Here is a 26,294-nt window from a genome sequence, read left to right as displayed (position 1 = left end):
TGGATGAAAATGGAACAGATTTGATTCTTCAAAGGAAAAGAAACCCATATCTACCACACAATCACACGCATGTAGCTTAATGTCATCATTTTATCATACTCAGTCAAAACCGCATTTTGAGCGAAACTAATGCCACATATCGGTAACTACCGCCATCATCCAAATGGCCCAATTTTATCATCCAAGCCAGACTCCCACATTTTCACTGACAAATAGTTCCATTTTATCACATCATCACCAGCAGCACAGCTCCAACTTGCGCACATGTTTAATAAGCGCCTGGAACGGCATCCTTCTGGTCTTGTGAGCATTTTCCAGAAGCAGCGGAACTTACAAAATGTTCAACCGGAACCGTCTCCTTTGTTGGAGGGAACACACACGAGGCACCAACCAGCAGCACTAGATGAAGCATGACAAATAAGAAAAATGTTCAACGCAATCATGAAAAAGCGTTGTAAAACCCAGTCTGTCGCTTCGGTTTTGTGCAAGTGCAATGCCGCCCCCCATTTATACGGAGCGTGTATGAATTTTATTATCACTTCCGTGACTTTTGTCTTCTTTTTTGTCGGGCTGGGAAAAAAATGAGCTGAAGTGGGAGTGAGAGTCCCAACCGACCGGATAACGAATGGGCAATGAAGCGAAAATAATGGACGACTATTTGCTATTTTTTAAACTATTTACTACTGGGAGATGTTGCGACAGAAAACTAATTGGTACTCGTTTTGAGTAGGGTGAGACACAGTGATTCCAAGGAATTTACCCGAACGAATATTAATTTCGTAACTCTATTCACAGAAAAATAAAAGCAAACAAGTGAAAAATGTAGCATTTTCAGGAATTTGCAATCCTTACACGTCCGATTTTGTTGAAATTTCTATTTCCGAATCGGTGGACACAAGGCAACCCCAACCAAGGGGTAGCGTTTGCGAAATGACCCATGAAAAAGTCATCTTCCGACGACGACGACGACGATGATGATGACGTCGGACACGTTCCAGATAGTATTATTTTAGTTCACGGTTCACGCTCACTGCAGAGGCACTGGGCTAGGCGTTGCGACCAGGTTGGTGACACATTGAAGGGAGCGGAGGGTATCAACCAGAAAATGAAAATAAAAAGGAAGCAATATGACATGCCGGATGCCAAGTGCTGCTACTGCTTCAGTATCAGCTTGCATCCGTTTTAGCGTGACATGTTGGAAATTTCTAAAAAAGAAGTTGTTGGTAGCTTGGTCACGTTAAAATGATGCTAAAACCCATTTTAAACTTATCGCTTGCCGAAGAATTGTGAAACAGTACAGTAAATAGCATTGCACGCTTTTTGTATTCTTTCGTCGGATGCCTAAATGCGACCGGTTATTTTAGAAAAAAGAATAAGGCCGATACAAATATTTAAAAACAATTATGTCTCCCCCCCCTCGGATTTTTTTTGTCCAAAAATTATACTTTAAAGGGGCAACAACAAAAAATTTTGATGATTTTGAGGATTTTCAAAACATTCTTTAAACAAATCCGATGAGTTTTATTGATTTTTTCCATTTGAATATTTATTTTTTATTATCCCCCCCTTGATCTTTCGGAGACCAGTAGGACATAATTTTAATTAAATATTTGTAACGGCCTAATTATTGATTTAAAAATGCATTACAGTGTGATAGAAAAAAATACTCTTCCTCTTTTCTAAAATACCCTTCCTCTTTTCGAATATAAACGTTTAGATAATTCTAGAATTCATACAAACAAAACCACGCTAACTTATCAGTTGAAAAAATATTCAATCTTAAAATAAGGTATATGTCGCCTACCGGTTATAAAAAGCAAATGTGTAGGATCGCCTTAGAGAAATCGAGATGGCCCCAATATCTTTGATTGCATGTTCAAGTGTGTCATTTTGAGAATGATCTGGCACTTGTGTGATGACTTTCAACGTGCAAATAAAACCGAATCTTCCGAGAACAGACAACGCTGAAGGAAACGTTTCCGACGATTCATTTCATTTGTTCGAAAGGTTTTTGCCACATTCAACCACCATGTGGGAAGCAAAGAGACCCATAATTCCTTAGTCGAAACGATCGATGAAGGTAGAGGTATGCACCGCATCGATAAAAATGTCAGTGAGGGCCTTAGTTATTATCTTGCTCGGCGGCGGCAACGACGCGGCATAAGAAAATTTGTCTGGTCTTTTAACATCTGCATAGTTCGGAAAAATTGGAAAAGGGAAAAAGGAAATGACTTCCTAGTTTAGAAAAACTGTTCGTCTTGTACACTGCCCGATGAAGTGAGCGACATGGTATGGAATATTCGAAACGAATCCGAATAGGATTCGAAACGAATCCGAATAGGATTCAAAACAAATCCGAATAGGATTCGAAACGAATCCGAATTGGATTCGAAACGAATCCGAATAGGATTCGAAACGAATCCGAATAGGATTCGAAACGAATCCGAAAATGATTCAAAACGAATCCGAAAAGGATTCAAAACGAATCCGAAAAGGATACGAAACAAATCCAAAAAGGATACGAAACGAATCCGAATAGGATTCAAAACGAAACCGAATAGGATTCGAAACGAATCCGAATAGGATTCGAAACGAATCCGAATAGGATTCGAAACGAATCCGAATAGGATTCAAAACGAATCCGAAAAGGATTCAAAACGAATCCGAAAAGGATACGAAACAAATCCAAAAAGGATTCGAAACGAATCCGAATAGGATTCGAAACGAATCCGAATAGGATTCGAAACGAATCCGAATAGGATTCGAAACGAGTCCGAATAGGATTCGAAACGGATCCGAATAGGATTCGAAACGGATCCGAATAGGATTCGAAACGAATTTGAATAGGATTCGAACCGAATCCGAATAGGATTCGAAACAAATCCGAAAAGGATTCGAAACGAATCCGAAATAGGATTCGAATCGAATCCGAATAGGATTCGAAACGAGTCCGAATAGGATTCGAAACGAATCCGAATAGGATTCGAAACGAGTCCGAATAGGATTCGAAACGGATCCGAATAGGATTCGAAACGGATCCGAATAGGATTCGAAACGGATCCGAATAGGATTCGAATCGGATCCGAATAGGATTCGAAACGAATTTGAATAGGATTCGAACCGAATCCGAATAGGATTCGAAACAAATCCGAATAGGATTCGAATCGAATCCGAATAGGATTCGAAACGAGTCCGAATAGGATTCGAAACGAGTCCGTATAGGATTCGAAACGAGTCCGTATAGGATTCGAGACGAATCCGAATAGGATTCGAAACGAGTCCGAATAGGATTCGAAACGAATCCGAATAGGATTCGAAACGAATCCGAATAGGATTCGAAACGAATCCGAATAGGATTCGAAATGAATCCGAATAGGATTCGAAACGAATCCGAAAAGGATTCAAAACGAATCCGAATAGGATTCGAAATGAATCCGAATAGGATCCGAAACGAGTCCGTATAGGATTCGAAACGAATCCGAATAGGATTCGAAACAAGTCCGAATAGGATTCGAAACGGATCCGAATAGGATTCGAAACGAATCCGAATAGGATTCGAAACGGATCCGAATAGGATTCGAAACGGATCCGAATCGGATTCGAAACGAATTTGAATATGATTCGAACCGATTCCGAATAGGATTCGAAACAAATCTGAAAAGGATTCGAATCGAATCCGAATAGGATTCGAAACGAGTCCGAATAGGATTCGAAACGAGTCCGTATAGGATTCGAAACGAGTCCGTATAGGATTCGAAACGAGTCCGTATAGGATTCGAGACGAGTCCGAATAGGATTCGAAACGAGTCCGAATAGGATTCGAAACGAATCCGAATAGGATTCGAAACGAATCCGAATAGAATTCGAAACGAATCCGAATAGGATTCGAAATGAATCCGAATAGGATTCGAAACGAATCCGAAAAGGATTCAAAACGAATCCGAATAGGATTCGAAATGAATCCGAATAGGATTCGAAACGAATCCGAATAGGATTCGAAACGAATCCGAATAGGATTCGAAACGAATCCGAATAGGATTCGAAACGAATCCGAATAGGATTCGAAACGAATCCGAATAGGATTCGAAACGAATCCGAATAGGATTCGAAACGAATCCGAATAGGATTCGAAACGAATCCGAAGGATTCGAAATGAATCCGAATAGGATTCGAAACGAATCCGAAAAGGATTCGAAACGAATCCGAAAAGGATTCGAAACGAATCCGAAAAGGATTCGAAACGAATCCGAAAAGGATTCGAAATGAATCCGGATAGGATTCGATGCGGAACTGAATAAGATTCGAAACGAATCCGAATGGGATTCGAAACGGATCCGAATAGGATTCGAAACGAATCCGAATAGGATTCGAAACGAATCCGAATGGGATTCGAAACGAATCCGAATGGGATTCGAAACGAATCCGAATGGGATTCGAAACGAATCCGAATAGGATTCGAAACGAATCCGAATAGGATTCGAAACGAATCCGAATAGGATTCGAAACGAATCCGAATAGGATTCGAAACGAATCCGAATAGGATTCGAAACGAATCCGAATAGGATTCGAAACGAATCCGAATAGGATTCGAAACGAATCCGAATAGGATTCGAAACGAATCCGAATAGGATTCGAATCGAATCCGAATAGGATTCGAAACGAATCCGAATAGGATTGGAAACGAATTCGAATAGGATTCGAATCCGAATAGAATTCGAAACGAATCCGAATAGGATTCGAAACGAATCCGAATAGGATTCGAAACGAATCCGAATAGGATTCGAAACGAATCCGAATAGGATTCGAAACGAATCCGAATAGGATTCGAAACGAATCCGAATAGGATTCGAAACGAATCCGAATAGGATTTGAAACGAATCCGAATAGGATTTGAAACAAAACCGAGTAGGATTCGAAACGAATCCGAATAGGATTCGAAACGAACGGGATTCGAAACGAATCCGAATAGGGTTCGAAACGAATCCGAATAGGATTCAGGAATAGGATTCGAAACGAATCCGAATAGGATTCGAAACGAATCCGAATAGGATTCGAAACGAATCCGAATAGGATTCGAAAAGATTCCGAATAGGATTCGAAACGAATATGAATAGGATTCGAAACGAATCCGAGTAGAATTCAAAACGAATCCGAGAAGAATTCGAAACGAATCCGAGTAGGATTCGAAACGAGTCCGAGTAGGATTCGAGACGAATCTGAGTAGGATTCGAAACGAATCAGAGTAGGATTCGAATCGAATCCGAATAGGATACGAATCCGAATAGGATTCGAATCGAATCCGAATAGGATTCGAATCGAATCCGAATAGGATTCGAAACGAATCCGAATAGGATTCGAAACGAATCCGAATAGGATTCGAAACGAATCCGAATAGGGTTCGAAACGAATCCGAATAGGATTCGAAACGAATCCGAGTAGAATTCAAAACGAATCCGAGAAGAATTTGAAACGAATCCGAATGGATTCGAAACAAATCCGAATAGGATTCGAAACGAATCCGAATAGGATTCGAAACGAATCCGAATAGGATTCGAAACAAATCCGAATAGGATTCGAAGCGAATCCGAATAGGGATCGAAACGAATCTGAATGGGATTCGAAACGAATCCGAATGGGATTCGAAACGAATCCGAATAGGATTCGAAACGAATCCGAATTGGATTCGAAACGAATCCGAATAGGATTTGAAACGAATCCGAATAGGATTTGAAACGAATCCGAATAGGATTCGAAACGAATCCGAATAGGATTCGAAACGAATCCGAATAGGATTCGAAACGAATCCGATTAGGATTCGAAACGAATCCGAATAGGATTCGAAACGAATCCGAATAGGATTCGAAACGAATCCGAATAGGATTCGAAACGAATCCGAATAGGATTCGAAACGAATCCGAATAGGATTCGAAACGAATCCGAATAGGATTCGAAACGAATCCGAATAGGATTCGAAACGAATCCGAATAGGATTCGAAACGAATCCGAATAGGAAAAATTCGAAAATTATTATATGGACCTTTTTTTTGTAAAGAAAAAGTGGTGCTATTATTATTTCGCTCATTTGTCTCATTATTTTATGATTTTTTGGCTTAAATGTAAACTGTCTGAAGAAATATTGCATTAATGTTCCATTATTTTGAGAACTGTGCTAAAAACTGCCGACATCGACGGCGCACACCTCTAGATAAAGGATATGAATAGTTGTAGCACTTTGTTAAGAATTTCTCATGAGATTTCACAGTTATCCCTTGAAGGCTTTTCTCGTCTTCCAGTGACAAAGCAGCACGGCTTTGCGACTTGTCATATCACCTTCCGAAGGCTCAACAACAACAACCCAGCGCTCACCATTTTTGACGGGATCAAATCTCAAGCGCACGGCACACGGGTCGTGATTGGATACATGGAACAGGGGCTTTGTCGTCGTTTTCCTCGTCCTTGGGTAAAGAAGCGGATGGAATTGTGCTTCGCTGGGATTAGAGGAAGGAAGCGTCGTTGTTCTGCCTTGGAACGAAATGGCATATCGAAATTTTTGTTTGTCTGAACGGGGGATGAATTTTCAGTTTATGTGCGAGCACTGCTCAAGGGCTGCTGTCATCAGAATTCAATCAAAGCATTGGAATGACTGAACGACAACTGCCGAAATGAGATCGTGATTTCTGCGAATAAAAAAAACAATACTACACGAAACATCAGAAATTAAGCTTTTAGGCAGTTCTCACGTACCATCTCGTAAATATTTACGAACCTTTCCGACGAATTTGAATGAAATTAAATCAAGAGGTTACAGTTCCAGGAAAGTGAGACTCGATTGTATCGCAAATATTTCTATTTTGCGCTCGTTTCGTTTTTTTTATTCAGAGGGTAGTATGATAACAATGACAAATTGAAAACAAAATTAGCATAAATCACCTTATTGAGAACACGTCCAACAGATAAGCTTTAGCAATGGAACAAATACCCTTCAAAAATATGCCCTCACTGCTCAAAACACATTCGACAGATTCAATTTTCCAGTTACCGCACAAACAGCGCCAAATCTGATGAAGCATGGCTTTTCAAATCTAATTTTTATCTCAATTGGTTCCTATCGAAATAAATAACAATAAGCGCGTTTACCGTGCCCAAAACTTTTCCCATTTCGGGCAGAGTAACTTTTTCTGCAGCTAATCATCACTTTGCTTCGCAGCCATTTCCCAGTGGTGTACCGGGCGAGTTGATTGGAAAATACACCTTCCCCGCGTACACCAAAGCTCGCTCTCAATTGAAAATGTGCTCGTTTGGAATAATCGCTTCCAAAGTTCATTCTTAGAAAGGAAGAAAAAATAAAGCGAACTCCTGGCACTACGCCAGCATTAATGCAGCAGAACCGTTTCCCAAGCTGATTCAGCTAATCTGGCGGAGTGGAAAATCGAGCAGGATTTTCAGCGATAGCGAACAGCAGAGGTGGAAATAGAAGCGTAAACAGGTTAGTATCAAACCGTCAGCGAAGCGTCAAATTTGATTCGATTTCCCACCCACTTGATGCGGCGAATCTTTCCCTGTCCCGACGGGAAACACAGCACAGCGTCTGCTGCATGCAAATCGATGACTGAGCATAAATTTTAACTCAATTCGGATAGGATTATGACAGTAGTACACGAGTGATCCGATTGAAACGGAGAGTGATTTGACCAGGTGATACATGCTTCGACAGCAGATTGCAAGGTGGTGGTTTCCAATTGGGGCGAGAGTGCAGAGGAAAACGATGCACGGGGAAATAAATGAATTTTCCATTTGTTATTATCGTCATCGTTAACCAGGACAAATCGCTGGCTGGAACTCTTCCTAGTTTATAGTTGTCGGGCTACAGTTTGCGGTTTTGAATATGATTGGTAGTCAAAGAGTATCAAAAAAAGGAATCTAAATTTACTAAGAGCAAGAACAGCACAATGAATTAATCAGATTAAATCTACTGAGCTATCAGCTAGGTGAACAAATAAGTCTGAATAGATCGAAAGAATATCTCGTGAATATTCTGGTCTCCTACCTGGTGAGCAAAGAAAAACTATTAACTAATAACTAAGGAAATGCTTAAAGAATAGAAGTTGAAAACTAAGTTCCAGTTGGAATGTAGAGCCATAGAAGAAGAAGAATTCCCGTTGCCGGATAAACACCTACTTTCAAAGAAGGAACCACATGCACTTTCGCCTTAGTCCGGGCCAACGCCTGTTTTAAAAGAAATAATTAAATTTACCATTGCCTTATTCCAGGCAAACGCTTGCATCCAAGGGACGAATTACTTCCACCTTTGCCTTCCCAACAAATAATTTAAGCTGATCAAACTAGTTGAAGAAGCTCATTTTCAACTAAATAAGCCTGAAATAGGGCTTACAATGTTTGTTGGGTTATTCTGGGAAATATCCTTCTTTCAAAGAAGGGATCACATCCTCCTTTGCCTCAAACCAGGCAAACCCATTGTCTTAATCCGTGCAAACGCATCCCGATAGATGCGTTATTTGTAAAAAAGAAAACACAATAAACATTGCTTTTCACTAGGCAAACCATGAATCCAAATAAAGGGATAACAATTATCATTGCTTCATACTTGGCTAATGCATGCTTTCTATGAAATGATTGTCCTTTTAATATTTATTATTAAGCGTTGTTATATTTACCATGCCGATTTTTTTTCAGCACCACTTAGTCAAGCAACTAATTTAATGAACACAAAAAAAATGTCAAATGTCCAATATGCCAAATGACCCTCACTTATGACGTTGTTTACAATTATGCCAAATATCAAAAGTAGGAGGTTGTATCCCAAACACGACCGCAAATTGGGCGTTATTCTACGAAAAGAAATTCGAAATTCTAACGAAATTCTACGAAAAGTTAAACATATTTAATTTCGAAATATTGAATATGTTTACTGACGCTGATGGTAAGCTGCTGGGACCGCTACCGTTGCCATTGTTGCGATTGAACTGCAGTCATCCGGAGGTTGTGGTTTACACTATAAAGAAAGTTACTGGAAAAGCAATCCATTCTTGTGAAAATGATGGTCCTGAAAATGACTGATTCACTTTTAATAAAACGCCACTTCAACCACTAACAATAACCAAACCAAAGTCCACATCTTGCGAATAAATTCTACTTAAGAGCTAACGCAACTCGATTTACATTGAACAGACATTTCGCTAAATAGGTCATTTGGCCGAACATGTCATTTGGCCGAACATGTTATTTGGCCGAATAGGTCATTCGGCTAAACAGAACATTAGGTCGAACAGGTCATTTGACGTCTGTGAGAAATAAAAGTGAGAAATAAGAAGTTGAAAGTGATGAGTAAGAAATGAGGAGTGAGAAGTAAGACGTCTCACTACCCACTTCACACTTCTCACTGTAAAAAGTTTTCAAAGTGAGAAATGAGTAATGAGGAGTGAGTAGCGAGACGTCTCACTACTCACTTCTCACTCCTCATTTCTCACATCTCACTGTTGAACGTGAGAAATGAGGAGTAAGAAGTGAGTCTCACTACCCACTTCGCACTACTCACACTACTCACTGTGAAAAGTGAGAAGCGCGAAATGAGTAGTAAGACGTCTCACTTCTGATTTCTCACCCCTTATTTTTCACTGCGTTGAGTGAGTGAGCAAAGTGAAAAGGGAGACACCTCTCTTCTCACTCATCACTTTTAACTTCTTATTTCTCACTTTTCACAGTAAGGAGTGAGATAAGAGACGTCAAATGACAGATTCGGCCGAACAACCTATTCGGTCGAAAGACCTGTTTGGCCGAATGACCTATTTTGCCAATGACCTATTCGGCGAAATGATCTTTTTGGCCAAATGACTCATTCGCCAAATGGCCTATTCGGGCAAATAACCTTTTCGGCCAAATATCTCATTTGGCCAAACAACCTATTCGGCCAAATTTATTTATATTTGGTCAAATGGCTATTCTGCCAAATGCTCTATTGGGACAAATGATCTTTTCGGCCAAATGACCTATTCGGGCAAATGACTTATTCGGCCAAATAACCTATTCCGCCAAATGACCTTTTCGGTCAAATGGCTATTCGGTCAAATGGATATTCGGTCAAATGGATATTCAGTCAAATGTCTGTTCGGCCAAAGGCCTCTTTTCGGCCAAATAGCCTATTCGAGCAAATGGCCTATTCGAGCAAATGGCTATTCCACCAAATGGCCTAATCGGGCAAATGACCTATTCGGCCAAATGATCTATTCTGCTATACGACCTATTTCGGCTAAGTGACTTTCGGCCTAATGGTCTGTTCAGCCAAACAACTTCCGGCGTAGTGGCCTTCGGCCAAATGGCATTCGACCAAATGAGCGCTTGTCATTCTGCTACTGACGGCAACCTTCTTTTGAAGAAAATTTGTCTCGGCTCAAACTACTCTCGAACAAAATGGTGGTTCTGATCGATTTGTTTTTAATTTTCTAATCAGAAACAGAAACAAAATTGAAATTACAATTTTGAAAGAAACGGCCCCCCGGTGAATATCCGTTAAGGCGCCACCAATTAAGTAAATGTTCAGCACCCTCAGTGATGTCCCGCGACCGCAATCGACGCCTTTTTTTAAACAACCTTTTCTTCTCATAAAGTGCTGGTCCGATTTTCTTTTCACAATGAACCTTTCTAAACACTAAAAGCAACCAAACGGTGCACTATAGGATTTCGGGCGGTCATTAATCGAAAATGTCATGTCTTCCGAATTATTTTAAAATATTTTCTCTCCATTGTCAATACTCTAATTAAGAGAAATTCTGAATTTGAAGTCTCTAGGTGCACTAGTTCCAAAGATATAAGGTGGCAAAGTCAGAAATGGGTAAAAAAGTTAGCAAATTTTCTGAAAAAATATTTTATTTTCAACTATTTATTGAAATATTTTTAAATGTTTTTCTTCAATGTTAATACATCATTACAAAGGTTATTGTATAAGCTTTTAAATGGTGTGCAAAACTAATGGTTACACTGTGAAAAAAATTGAAAAAATGCGGAAGCAATATTTTTCCAAAAACGACGCTATTTTCAACTTTGATAGTGAAGAACTTTTTTTCCTCAGGAATCCCCAGGTTCTTTTATGATACACATCAAGGACAAAGCTTCGACTAAAATGTCCCGAAAGAATTTCTTGCCAGTATTTGCAATTAACAGAGTTAAGTCACTCTGATTTTTTTTTCATTTGTTTTTTACCGTGTTTTGCCTCTCTCGTACTCCAAGGTTAATGCTCATTCCAAAAACGAATGTTTGATAGAAGGCCCAGAGACCCCTAGTGGTATATATCAACTAACTCAGCGCGAAGAATTGAGGTGATGTCTGTATGTGTGTGCATGCGCGTCTGTATGTATGTGCGCAAAAGAACGCAATCGCCATTTAGACACTTATTTGTGTCCGATTTTCTCGCAACAAGTTTCATTCGACGGAAATCTAGTCCCATCGTTTCCTATTGAAAATGGGTCAGACTGAACTATGCGCTCAAAGGGTATGGTCAAAATACATTTATTGGTAATAACTTCGACTTTATTTATAACCATTTGAGCTCATTTAATTAACTTTTCAAAGGAGTAAATGAATAAAACCCCAATGCAATGCAGCACAACGGTAACGGAAGGATTTAACAGTTCGCTCATATATTTCCTGTCAAATTTTACCGTTTCCGTCGCCATTCCGCTGAAATGCGTTTGGGGCTTGAGTGGTTTGAGTCATTCTCTAAACCTAATTTTCTGAGCTATTCATTAGCTACTGATGGAGAACTAAATATGAGATTTCATAATATGTAAATATTTATAAATCTCCTGGAATCAATAATTCCCGACATGTTTATTGCAAAAGTAAAGACGAACAATATCTTAGTTAGAACGGAGCGTATGAAATTCCTGCTAGTGTTCATGAATGTCTGGCTAATGGTAGGGAAATATTTATTCACTCATCTACACTTTGAGGTTCACTGGCTGAACAACCAGCGGAAAGTCAATATAAACAGTTGAAGAAATTTAGAACTCATAATGCAAGAAAATGATCAAGAGAGGCAAATGTTGACATTTTCCTTCGTGCCTTACATGAATCAGATCCATTTTAAGCTCGATTTGGATAACGAGGAGACGTTGGAAAAAAATTTTTCACTTAGTTATTCTTATGCCATGCGTAATTTTGTAATATTTGAAGATTTTCAAAAGTTCTTTATCTTCTAATACTTTAGATGAATTTATCTCATCTTCCATCGTTGATGGAATTGAAGAAAATATCATTGAAGACTTAAACCTTGACACAGAAAAAGAATGATGCTGTATATAACTTGTAGAAATCATGAAAACAAATCAAAAGTAATTCAAATAGTGTTGTTATTTAAATTAAAAGAATTTTGCTTTTCGGAAGAATGGAGCATTCTTACATTCCACAATGAATGTCCACATTTTTGAGAATATATTAATCTCATTTTGAATAACTTGTACCCATAAAGATGTCATGGGATTGCGACTTCTAATTTGCTAATTCCCTGTTTCAACAGTTATTTTCACTTCTGATTAGTTGATTAACATTTAATGCGTTATGATCCTTCAGATCCTAGTACTTTGTCAAACAAATTGTTCTAAATACAAATTGTGAGGCATGAGAGTGAGAACAAAAAATATCACGGAATGTCATGAAATTAATGTCATTTAACATGATCGCCGCCATAATGTCCATAAATTGCTGAACTTAGTTTTTGTACAGCCCCTTCCTTCTCCTTAAGAAAACGCACGAAATTTCAACTTCCCAAATAGGTTTGCTTTGTCACGTTAATCGAACCTATGAAAAAATAATTACGTAATTCATAGACGATCCCCAAAGGGGGGGGGGGGTTGGAAATTGTATATTCATGCTATTTCGACCATACACAGCTAAAACTAAGTGGAAAATCACTTTAAAAGTCCAATTTTATTTTTGACCGCTCGCTTGTATGGGGATCCCCCATAGTGCGGTGGTCTTTTCAATTTAATGTTTTTATAAGTATTAAACTATTCTAATAAAATATCTTCATACATGTCATTATACATTTTTGTAAGCTTCTGCGTGTTATTAAATAAAAACTCCTTATGCCGCTGTTCACTATGTAAAAAAATGAAAGGATTTTTCTGTTTGACATTTTACATTTTAATACCAACTTTTTTTTTGTTGTTAAATATCTTGGCTGTGCATATGCACAGCACATGTTTCGAAATGGACAAGTTGATATGAAATTTGCGAAAAAGAATCCACGTGTCTTGGAGGGACTCGAACCCTCAACCTCCTACTCTCTAGATAGGCGTGGTAACCCCTACACAACAAGACCACTTAAAGGACACGATTGCGGAAAAGCCATCAGAATCCGAGTACCAATCTCCACCGCGGTTAGCTCTTTTTTGCAAATTGAATATCTTTCGCATGCTTGATTTGTCCAATCTCCACATGTGCTTTACTGTTGTGATCTTGTTGTGTAGGGGTTATCACACCTATCTAGAGAGTAGAAGGTTGAGGGTTCGAGTCCCTCCAAGACACATGGATTCTTTTTCGCAAATGGTTTTCGTACGGCCGAGTCGCCGAATAATATGCAATTAATTGTACCAACTTTGTGCTCGATTATTATTCTTGCCCACTTGGTACCACTGACACTGAGTAACAACCAATTGCGATGCATTGAAGAATCAACTGAATCGTCATCAATTTGTTTCAACTTCCTAAATGCTCCCATGTGTACCATATACGATCAATCTGACATGGGAGCATAAAAATGAAAAATGAAATAGCAATGAGCTATTATTTTACTGAACAACAATGTATCCCGTATACGTGAACAGTAGTGGTACTTAACGATTCGATGTTCGTGTGTAAAATGACAAACTGATTGCCTCTCATATATTGTATCAATAAATTATTCAATGAGTTGAAATTCAGTCCCATATAACGGGATGGTACAAATATTAGTTCAATTGCACCTCCACGTCGCAGACATAGTAATTCAGACAAAGATCTGTAACCATATAACTACGTTATGAATGATTAAAGTGTGGTCCATAAGTTAATTTTTATTTGAACTAATGATTGAAAACATATTATTACTCGACGACATGCGTACGAATTAAATACAAAAATATAATTTGATCATTGAATACAATAATCAGAAGCAATCGAAAGAATAACATACGCCCCCCTACCATGTTGCACGATCAAAGTAAAGCCTTGCTATCTATTGACCTTCAATTAAGCCTATGTGAAAGCACTTGTCACCCTCTCAAATATCACACGAAAAAAAACCTGTTGAGTCTAACGTTCTGCGTTACTACCATCCAATTTCACCTTATTCTCCCTTATTGGGGGCAGACACGTACGAATTAAAGTTTCACCACTTCTACCACCCTGAAATAGAATACCCATGTGTGTATGTTTCGGAGTGAACGTAAATGCTTCCAACGGAGGGGATTAACTTCCGTATCACTCCAAGAAGGACTTACGGTTGGCGTGACACAAATCCTATCCTATCGCTGCTGCCGCCCATTCCTCCCACGAACGGTCGGGGTGGTGGTACGTACCGGAGATTTTCAGGAGATTTGTTGGAACACAAATGATTAACTTTATCGTTTGATGTTCAGTCGGAAGGCGGAAATGTGTCATTATGAACCGTTGTTGCGTTGCTTGGATTGACCCAAAGCGGAACGATGAAAAGAAGCGTATGGCTTGTTTCTTATTAATCGGATATTCATTCGACCAAACATGTCATTGGGAACACAACTGGCCCCGAAGGCGATGCGAGAATATTTCCACACTATACTATTGTCAAAACAGGGAAGTGGAACACCCAACTCGGTGTCAACTTATTTGTTAGAGTTGGATAGAATTGGGAACAGCAAATACCTACCCAAAATTGAACATTGTTCAAAGGATTTAATTTGTTTTCTAATTATTTATTCAAATGGTATTGTATTGTGTTGTGCTCCACGAAGGGCATAAAATATTTATCTTCATGGAGCAACTTCGGCCCGATTTTCGTCAAACATCACATGATTCATTCGAAACATAGAGTTCAGTTTTTTCTTTATCCACTCACTCATTTGATTGCCATTGAGAATGGTCCAGCGTATGACAAAAAAATAAACAAACACAATTAGCCCCGATTATATCGGCGTTTCTCGCAAATAGTATCTCCTTATTAAACGTCAGGTTTACATCCATGTGGATCATAATTTCTACATAATACTCACTAACCTTTATTTATTTGGTAATTGGCTCTGCAAGCCGATGAGGCAGATGTTTAGATGTGAGCTAAAGATATGAAACGACGGAAGATGGGCTTCATCACAAACGCAACATTATTTTCAGCTCTGACTCTTAAAAATAAGTTCTCCTTAGGGTGTAGTAGACAGCAAGACTGCCACCAAGGAAAAACAGTTACTAGCGATGAAAACGATAAAAACAGTTACTAGTGATGAAATGGCTGTTTTCAGCAACAATTTCATTACTAGTAACTGAATTCAAACAGTTTAACATACAAATAATTTCAATTAAGCTCAAATGAGATTGTACGCAAAGGTGACGTTGGACTACGTAGCTATACGAAACGGTATTTGTCATCATAGTTTGTGTCCCTACAACTCTGTGTTCCTCATCATAGATGGGTGGCCATTATAAAAGCCGTTTGATTTAGTTTGCGATGGAAATCAGTGAACTCCGGTCAGTCTTGGTGGATGCTGAAGTTCATTCTCCTTAAAGTCCATCGCAGCTGAAGCCACTCATCTGGCTTTCATTGGAGGACATCAGAATCCCTGAAGACACCAACCTCAAAAATGCCCAAAAAAGGAAAAAAATAAGCAGAATCAGAAGCAGTGCGAAACCAAATGCAAATATATTTATTTGCAACGTTCGAATTCCGCCCTCGGTGGAGGCATACGTGTAGCATTCCCTATGGCGCCGGTGGAAAAGTGAGATGAAGTTCAAGAATTGATTGCAAACAGTTCTTTCCAGGACTACAACTATTTATCCAGGAAGAGGTATTGACCGTTGGGGCAAATCTTCATCCAGTCAAACAGACCATTCTGCGTTATCAATGTTTAGACATAAACGTAACCATCTGTTGACATGATTTGTGTTTAACTTCTGAAATATACAAATTATCGCAGTTTGAAAAGTTCACAACAATTACTTCTTCTTAGAAAGCAGCTTTCTTGTGTTCAATAAAGTAAGCCCATTGCCCCCACCTTTATGTGATCTATTATGGGTGTGATGTGCACTTATAACGATTAACGAAGGGCGAGGATAAAGGAATTAGATCATTAGATACCTACAAGAAAGTTCTTTCCGGCGCACGAGAGCTATTTTGACAGCGTTCCCGAAGCATTGAATTATAAGATACTTATGTCGAATTCGTTTTTAAACCTGGGTCAGTGCCAACCCGAACCCTGAATAAAAAAAACGTTTTCAGTTCCATCTGTCATTGGGTACGGTGGTGTGCGTGGCATCGTGTTTGTTTTAATTAGAAACATATGATCACCATTCCAGACTTAACCAGTGCACTGGCAGTTTGTAGGCCACAGAATCAGATCAGATCATGAAAATAAAAACGAAATTCCTCCAGTTCCTCCAGAGTTTCTTCTGAAAGTTCCTCCAGGAATTCCTCCGGAAGTTCCTCAGGAGTTCTCGCGATAGTTCCTCCAAAGATTCCTCCGGAAGTTCCTCCAGATCTCCTTTAGAAATTCCTTCAGATATTCCTCTAGAACTTCCTCCAGGGATTCTACTGGCTGTTCCTCCAGGAATTCTTCCGGAAGTTCCTCCAAAAACTCCTCCGGGAGTTCCTCCAGGAATTCCTCCGGAAGTTCCGCCAAAAATTCATCTAGAACTTCTTCCAGAAATTCATCTTGAACTTCCTCCAGGATTTTTTTTTCGGAAGTTCCTCCAGGAATTTTTCCAATAATTCCTACAGGAATTCCTCCGGAAGCTCCTCCTGGAATTCTCCCGGAAGTTCCTCCAGGAATTCGCCCGAAAGTTCCTCCAGGAATTCTTCCGGAATTTCCTCCATAATGTCCTCCGAAAGTTTCTCCAGGAATACCTCCAGAAGTCCTTCCAGAAATTCCTTCGGAAGTCCCTCCCACAGTTTTCAGTAAGTCCCTCCAGAAATAACTCCGGAGAAATTCCTGGAGGAACTTCCGGAGAAATTTCTCCAGGTTTTCCAGGAGGTACTTCCGGAGGTATTCCTGGAGGAACTTCCAGAGGAATCCCTGGAGGAACTTCCGGAGGAATTCCTGGAGAAACTTCCGAAGGAATTTCCGGAAAAATGTCTGGAGGGACTTCTGGAGGAATTCCTGTAAGAACTTCGGGAGGAATTCCTAGACTCCTAGAGGACTTTCCGGAGGAATTCCTGGAGAAACTTACGGAGGATTTTTTAGAGGGACTGCGGGATCCATTCTTGGAAGAAATTCCAGAGGAATTTCTGGAGGGACTTCTGAAGTAATTTCTGAAGAAACTTTCTAACAAATTTCTAATGAAACTTTCGGAGAAATTCTGGAGGAAATTCCGGAGAAACTTCGGAGGAATTTCTGAAGTAACTTTCGAAGGAATTGTTGAAAAGACTTCCGGTAGAATTACTGGAACTTCCGGACGAATTTCTGGAGGAACTTCCGAAGAAATTCTTGGAAGAAATTTCGTAGGAACTCTTGGAGGAATTTCCAGATGAACACATACAAGACTTCAAGAAGGATTGCCTGGAATAATTATAAGAATTCTATAAAGAAAATCCTTTTGATTTTTTTGAAGAACTACAAATGAATAATTAATGGGGGACTTTTCTAACAATTTGCAAATGAATTATCGAAGGCCCATAATATTTCCGTTAAAAACACATTCTCCTGGGATTATTGCAAAAAAATCCAAAATGGAGTTTAAATATAATGCAAATGTAAACAAATATCATAGGGAATAAAAAAAATTACCGTAAGACGGATTTCGATGCGCATTCTTTAAATATTAAATGCACAAACAATTTCGTTTTTACTCTGGTTTGTATTTCCCTTCGGCTTGTTTATTCCACCCATATGGTTTTGACAGTTGTATTGGTGAACCTGGTGCGAAACTGTGAAACAACACAGTGCGAACCCGACAGCTTTGGGGTTGGAACTAGTGCAAACCTAGTTCCAACCTGAGTGAACAAAAAAAAACGTTTTGACAGCAGTTAGGTAGGAACTTGTTCCAACCTAGGTTGGAACTTTTTAAAAACGAATTCGACATTAGTTTGGTTATAAGCTGCTAGTGATTCAAAATACGTTTTTTTTTAGAAAAGTAACAAAAGAAATTTGACCCAAGACGAATTTTTCATAGTACAAAACTGTATCGCTTGGTGTCTGTAGGTCTGAGCGATGATGGGTGGTTGTTGTAGAACATTTTCCCTAGGGTGGCGTCTTCATCGATTTGGCTGTCGTCGGCAGAAAGTGAACTAATTTTCTGGTGATATTCTTTTAGTCTTTGGTTTTTGTTAGTCTTTGGTTTGGTTTCCGTTATTCATTGGAAATGAAATCGATCTATTCTTCTCACTGCTCATAGTATGAGACATGAAAAAAGAGAAATGAGAAATAAAAGTAAGAGCTTAGAAGTGAGGAATCTCACTATTCACTTGTCATTTCTTACTGTGTAAAAAATAAGCCTTGTTATACGGGAATTAGAAGTTCGAAAGAAAGAAGAATGAAAAAGGAAAAATATAAATGATGACAAATTGTGGAAAAAAACTGATGATAGAGAAGAACGACAAAGGGAAAGTATGAAAAATAAAAGGTGAAAAAATATAAACAAAAAATACAAAGAAAAAATATGTATTTGGTTTTTATATAAATTCGGTTGTAGCATTCCTAATAATTGGTCTAAACGAAATTTTACGCGCGGACCCTATCGTTGCTGGTGGGTTTATCGTGTTTTAAAAAAGGCAAGAAGCGTATGAGAAACCTCAATAGTAGTTTGTGCAACTAGTTGCAAAAAGATGATTTTTTCAGCACGAGTTGTACGTTTATCCAACGAGGCTTGCCGAGTTGGATAAATACTACGAGTGCTGAAAAAATCGAGTTTTGCAACGAGTTGCACACGCTATTTTTTGCAATGACGAAAAATGGGCTTTAATATGATAAATCTGTACCATAATTGTATAGTTTAGTTCAATCCTCATGATCATTCTTACCAACAAATCATGTTGCTGCAGAGAGCAATCAGATTTCATGTTATCGTGCCACATTGCATAGTTCGACAAGGCAAGAAGCAAAGTTGAACTTGCTTTTGAAAAATTTTGATGTCATGTTCATCAAACTATTTCATTTATTACGAAGCGCCGAAAATACACTATTTGAGCACTTACCCAAGCTAATTCAGCAAAATGTAGTCATGTAATTACTGTTCTGATTTTGGTTTTCCATTATAGCACCCAAATGAGTGCTATAATGAACTTTATGCAACTAATTTGAGTTGCATAATGTTCATTAAAGCACCCTTTTCGTTGGTATGGAAAAGTAGGCCGTTTTATCACTCAAAGAAGAACTGTAAACCAGGTATTATGATCAGGAATTGCAAAAAAATATAACTGATAAGTAAACAGCCCCGTGGAATGCAACTGGTGGCGAGAAAATCGATCAAGGATGCCAAAAGTATAGGCGAGACTTTTTGTTAACCCTCTTTGCATAAAAACCTGTAATTTAGCTATAATGTTTGCTATTGTCCAACTAGGACAGGAATGAATTCCCCGTCGAGTTTAACATTCTAACGCACATACAGACATCACCTCGAAAAATAAAATGCATAAATTAGCAAACCAATTTAAAATTCGTTTTGCTATTCCGGATCGTAATACCTGGTTTTACAGATCGCGCTTGAGTGATAAAACGGCCTACTTTTCCATGCCTATGAAATGGGTGCTTTAATGACCATTGTGCAACTCAAATGGCTTGCATAAAGGGAGCGGGTCATTTGGCATAACGCCATTTGGCAAAACGAACATTTGGCATAACTGTTAAGTATGTGTCATTTGGCTGGCAGAACGGACATATGGCACTTTTTTTTTGTGTTCATAAAATAAATTACTAGACCAAATGGTGCTAAAAAAATCTTTCAGCCTGCTTTTGAAAAGATCGATTTTATTTTAAGTTATAAGGAATATTATTGTACTTATTTGGATCACAGAAAGATATTCCACCTTGGCCTAAGTTCGTATACGCTCTGCTTCTCAGCAAGTCATTTGCATGTCTAGTGTTTTGATAAATAACTCTAGTTGGAAAAATGATGTTATGGTGGCATTTTCGGTTAAGTAAGATATTATGCTCAAATACAAATGTTTAAGAATCCCGCATGGCATGGCCCCAAACAATGACTAAATATTGGAGTATGGAATAAATACAAGCATGGTGAAATTTAAGTAGTGCTCCATTAGGCACGAAAGAGCGAACTCTATTCATGAAACCACACAGTGAGGAAATTTTATTAGAAACAGGTTTTATGTGAGTGTCACATGTTAAACAGGAATCTAAGTACAAACCTAAGTATTTGAAGGACGAAACAATTAGAATGTGCAGACTACTGATACATGGATCGGAGTTTTTTTTATTGTGGAAAATCAAATACTTTAATTTTTTTTCACATTCAAAGAAATATTGTTCCATTGAAATATTTTGAAAGTACCGTTAAGTCAGATTCAATATCTCTTACAATGGAAAGTGCTCATGGGTTTGGGTAAAACAAAACTGTATCGTGAGCAAAGGGCCTTGGAAATCCACGAAGCATTAAATTACCTAGATCGTTAACAAATATAAGAAACAACAACTGAATTGAGGGACTCCTGTATAAACAGGTCACCTGACTTAAAAACTGGCATAATTTTGGCAATTTATAGACCTTCTGGATATGAGTCTGTCGTTATTGTTCTACTTTAGCCAAAATATCTGAGAAAGGATCGATGTTAGATTTCATCAGATATGCGGGAAAATTATCGTGTCCTTTACTTTTCTTACCATCGAGTTCACTTATTAAAATTCTAACTTCATTCGCACTTGCTGGTTGCTGAAAAACTGAGTTACCGTCGTGCGGGGCTTCTTTTTCGGTAATGCTTTTTCGCTTGCTTTTCTTCAAAAGAAGGTGTTTGCCCGGCATAAGGCGATGGTGGAAATGATTCCTTTTTTAAAGTAGGTTCTCGCCTACGCTCGGATTAAGGCAATGATAGATGTGGTCCTTCCTTCAAAAGTATGGTGGATGTGATCCCTTCTTTAAAAATAAGCGCTTGCTTGGATTACGGCAATGGGGAATATGATATCTTCTTTAAAAGAAGACGTTTGCCTGACATAAGGTGGAAGTAGATGTGATTCCTTCTTCAGAAGTAGGCGCTTGCTCGGATCAAGGCAATGGTGGAAGTGATCCCTTCTTTAAAAGTAGTGAATGTGATTTCTTCTTCAAATGAAGGTGTTTGCTTGGCATAAGGCGATGGTGGATATAATCCTTTCTTTAAAAGTAGGCGCTTGCCCGGATTAAGGCAATGGTGGATATGATCCCTTCTTTAATAGGTGTTTGTCCGGCATCAATCAACGGGAATTAAGATTCTTCTTTTGGATGTAGGCGTTTGCCTGGAATATGTCCATGGTGGATGTAATCCCTTTCTCGAAAGTAGTTCTGTCATTTCGTTTGTTCGTCCTTTCGAAAAATGTCTACCATCAGTCAGAACTTTAAATTAGAGGGAAATAGAGATTTTCTATTTTCTGACGGTGCAATGTATCCCTAGAAGAAGGCAAAATACATTGCGCCGAAACGTCGGAAAATAGAAAATCTCTGTTTCCCTCTAATTTAATGACTACATGCCAAACCAAATCCCGCAATAATACCGAAAAGTCGATTAAGTGAACCATCTTTCAGAACATATCCTCGATCAATCTACAGTGACCGGCATAATAAAAAACCCACTCGCCGTTTTTCATACAAAATGGTCAACTTTGGAGATCTAGATCTCGATTGCGTGTGAGCCAATTTTTCTGAAAATTTGACCAGAGCTCAGATATAACTTTTACCACACCTGAGTTTCGACCATATTGATTCATAGGGTAAAAAATTATTGCGGTAATACCAAAATGATTTTTTTGGCAAAAATTTATTTTTTAAATATCTTATCCGTTATGCCAAATGACCTTATGCCAAATGACTTTATTCCAAATGACCCAAACCCTTGCACATAATTAATTATAGTACTCATTGGGAGAAAAATCGAGGTTTGTTTAATTTTTTTTAACTTTATTAAAGTGTTTTTTTTTAATATGATGTTTACAAGTAATTAAATATAAACTTATTTGACTTTTCGTGTAGGTTTTTGTTTGGCTTGTATAATGGATGGATTTTATTATGTTTCCAATTTGAACGTATTGATTATGACTGTACCACTGACAAAACTTAACTCCTTTTATATATTTTCCTGACAAAAGCCAACAGTAATCCATTACATTGAAGATTGGACATCCACACTGATTAAGGCTCCACTTGCTTTGTTCGCCTACCGACCGGACTTAAACGTTTTCCATGAATTCCAGCGAATTCGCCTTCGTACATGAATCAATTATTTCGCAATTTCCGCCCCCACGAAAACTTTGCAACATGCCGGCCAAAACTTCCACTCCGAAATTCCATTTTTGTATAACCGCCGCTTTGTGACTGGTTTTTGAACGGTAGCAATAAGTACTGTACCAACGTGTTGCTATTTTCACAGGATTTCAGTAGATGTCCAAATGCCCAAAAAAGACATTGCCCTAATAAAAGTTTGTGGGATTTGAACGCCCCTACGACGGCTACATAGGATCGATAGGAATGTGACAACAAAGAAACCTTTTGTCCTGCCGTCTGCACCACCCAAACACTCTTCTTCTATAATTTGGATTAAAGTCATACCCTTCGCATTTGTGTTGGAGTTGTCTTAGTTCTATTTTTCTCAATGATGAACGAAAATGGAACTTACCTTAAAATCAATATAGCCGTTTTTGTCCATGTCGAACGTCCGGAAAACGTGGTCACAGAATTCTTCGGCATTGCCCGACGGGAAGAACATTTTGTACATATCTACAAACTTGGCCGGCGTTAGTTTGCCGTTTGGACAATCTTGCTGTAAGAGAGAGAGAGAAGAAAACGAAATGAAAAACAAATCAGTACCTATTATTTTCAAATTAAACAGGATTTGCACGAATCTGTCCAAACTAAATATTGAATACAGGAGCATCTTTTTTCTTGAACTCAGCGTCCCACAATCATAAAATCATAAACCACATAATCATAAAATCCAGCAAAACATTCGCAAACATAACCCATAAATCTTTCCACAGATTAGACCCCATTCTGCAATCCATATTCTTAATTGAATGCTTCATCGATATGGCTACCGTCTAGATACCGGCATATGTGTGTGAACCTCGCCCTCTTCCTAACAACCACAACGAGCAAGACGAAAGTTGTTGACGATGATGGCACATCGCCGCTGCTGGCTGGAACCACACACGTGTCTGTCACACTGGAACCGTGCACGGAAATGCGGCGGTAAAACACCAGCCGCAATGACGACACCAACGACGCTCTAACTACTTAGACGCTCGGGTGGATACATGGAAAAACTCTCCACCCAGCTATCTCGGTCCCGGTACCTTGGCCTCAACTAGTGGCTGTCTTGCCACAAAACGACGACGCACCGTGAAAACATGATGTTGATCACATGAACGACGACGGAAGGATGGATGGATGGATGGTGGTCGTCGTCGTTTCAGTCTCGATTGATGGCAGAGCCAGGTACCTATCCTTTCGCTACCAAGGTTCGGGAGTCTCCTCATGGGACCAGAACGAACGAACGAACGACCGAACGTTGTGGCCGCAATAAAATTAGAATAAAATCAATACAGTAGTGAAATGTGAGTTTGGCGGAAACTTCAATTGCTACGGTGGTGAGCGGATCGTGCTCAGGAAAGATGTTCATCAAACAGGGTAACGAAGTTGGTTCAAATGGTATGTGCATAATGAAGTACGAGATTGAAAAGATAGTTTATAGCATGCTTGAATAGAGATATTTAGATGTTATTGACTTGGATGGTTGATGCAGTTATCAAAGAAGATATTTACCTTCGTTTTTCAAACCCCAGTTCAATCTACAAAATTCTAGCTTGACGCAGACTTGTCTAAATACAATGTGCCATATATTGTTATACACATGTTAAGCTATATTGGATCTATGCCGTGCGTAAAATCGATCATCAACGTAATTTTCCCAACCACTGGGAGCCCCATTTCCGCAACGAACAGCCTCCCTTCAAATTAGTGCCGAATTTTGCACAAAACAACAAACCATCGAAACCCTGTGTTTTTCATCTATTATGGAGGTAAACGTGACACACCTTGGGAGGGACACGTGGTCAAACAATGTGTCCCTCCGTTGTTGCTTTCGGTACTGTTTATTCTCTTCTTAGCTTGTTTTTTGAGCAATTTCGGATGTGAGGCAAGATCTGCTCATCTATAGCATAACATTCGGTCATTGTTGACCGGTTAGTTTAATTAGTCGCCCCAGGAATTCGTAGAAATTTCTAATATCGTCAGCAGTTTGTGTTTTTGTTAATGGTAGGGAAGGTTTAGTTTTTTTAAAATGATGGGAATTAACACAAGAGCCACGTGAACCTTTACATCACATCTACGTAAACAGCGAAAAACATAAATAAAGGCCATTGAATATTTCGACCCAAGATAACTTTGAATAGTTTACAACGTCCTATTAGCCCCTACCACTATATTCTCTAAAATAGTATGCCTACATGTCAGAATATCTAATCATAGTTACTATTCCTAATCATACAACTATTCCAAAATTCATCGTCGACCAATTCCGACATGAACTGGATAAGCATCCGGGTGGTTTGTGTAGAAATTTTCCGATTGCATGGCATGTTGAAGCATTGCTCCGCCAAAACAGTTTCAGCTGGAATAAAATAATTTCATCGCATAAATAAGTAAATTCATGCTACAGTTTTCACACCTCTCAACAAGGTGCTCGGCTATAGTAACTGTTACTTGTCCACCAGTCACCAGAACGAAAGGTGAAATGCCGGCCTAGCACCTAGCCAGCAGCAGCACTGGCGCAGCTGTGCCTGGGATGTAAATGCATTTCCTCGTTCGCTTTCCGCCAACAACCGGGCTGGTGCCGATTGCTACGTCTTCAACATCAGCAGGATCACGTAGCAACAACAAAGTTTTTCCTTAAGCATTCATTTCCTTTTCGTTGGCGTGAAAGCGATGCGCTGTGGTGGCGTTTACGTGCCAGTCTCTTTCGTATCATTGCTTTTCCGGATACGTTTCTGTTTTCCATCCAGTATTACTAGACCACAAAAGTTCCTCCAGGGTTCGGGCGTAGTGGCACAGAGCGGGGGTGTTGTCTTGTGCAGGTTCGTGCTGGATACACCATTGTTGCTGAATTGCAGAATCGTGCAACTGAAGACTGATGCACTTACGTGTTGGATCTGGGTGCTTGCCTTTCGATTGTTCTTGGTAATTGTTGTCGGCTTTCTGCTTGTTGTTCTTCCATGAATGATAATGTAATTATGTTAGATTCAACATGACTGGTTGAAACATCATTACTGAAGTGAAGTAGATTATATGAAGAGCGGGAGCAAAGATAGACGTGTCTGTTTTTTTTTCCAACCCGAACATTGTTGGAAACTGGAAAATGTGAACAACCAAGAACTGTGCAAAAAATGAGAATCAAAAAAAGGCATTGCATGCCAGATTCTTTAAAATTGCATAGACTAAACGAAAACATTAAAAAATCATTTGTCATAAGACGAGTTTGTACAATCGAGTCAAGTACGAGACACTGAAGACGGCCTTACTGTTGAGGTCGAAATACGTATCTGTCAAGATACAATTAAGTGGTGGAATAAAATGGGATTGTACAAACTCGTCTTATGACAAGTGAAGACATTCCACTAAAAAGCTCTAAATAATTTTCTTAACAAAAAATCATTGCTTTATACCTACTGGACAGAGGTATTCTTTCAACGTTCGGGGAATTGCATTGTTGGACACTCTTGTCTTTCACAACATGCGCGAAACTGCCAAGTGATCCAGCCAGAACCAAGATCGAGGACACTGCTGTCTTATGGAAGAATTCTAATATAGTGCCTTTATGTACTCTCTGACTGGTGCTCCCCTTCAGCATAGCTAAATGAGCTCGACATGTTACTGCGCAATAATATTATGTTTCAGTCTGACAAGCCTCAAGACCTCCATGTCTT

General features: G+C 39.0%; 2 protein-coding genes across 11 annotated transcripts in view; both read right to left on the bottom strand.

The window, feature by feature from the left end:
* The window catches only part of LOC134210699 (neurocalcin homolog), a 493,920-nt gene that overhangs the window by 147,247 nt on the left and 320,379 nt on the right, over nucleotides 1–26,294 (bottom strand). The gene's annotated exons all lie outside the window — the stretch shown is intronic.
* Nucleotides 1–26,294, bottom strand: part of LOC134210698 (neuronal calcium sensor 2) — a 413,535-nt gene that overhangs the window by 79,769 nt on the left and 307,472 nt on the right. For all 7 annotated transcript variants that reach the window (XM_062686920.1, XM_062686915.1, XM_062686918.1 and 4 more), the window contains one exon: nucleotides 22,991–23,134. In XM_062686920.1, coding sequence (XP_062542904.1) covers nucleotides 22,991–23,134 — 144 coding nt within the window. The remainder of the gene's footprint in view (nucleotides 1–22,990; nucleotides 23,135–26,294) is intronic.

This window comes from Armigeres subalbatus, chromosome 2 (genome assembly GCF_024139115.2).
Source record: "Armigeres subalbatus isolate Guangzhou_Male chromosome 2, GZ_Asu_2, whole genome shotgun sequence".
NCBI lineage: Eukaryota > Metazoa > Arthropoda > Insecta > Diptera > Culicidae > Armigeres > Armigeres subalbatus.
The sequence above is the reverse complement of the archived record's forward strand: the minus strand, read 5'-3'. Positions and strand labels throughout refer to the sequence as shown.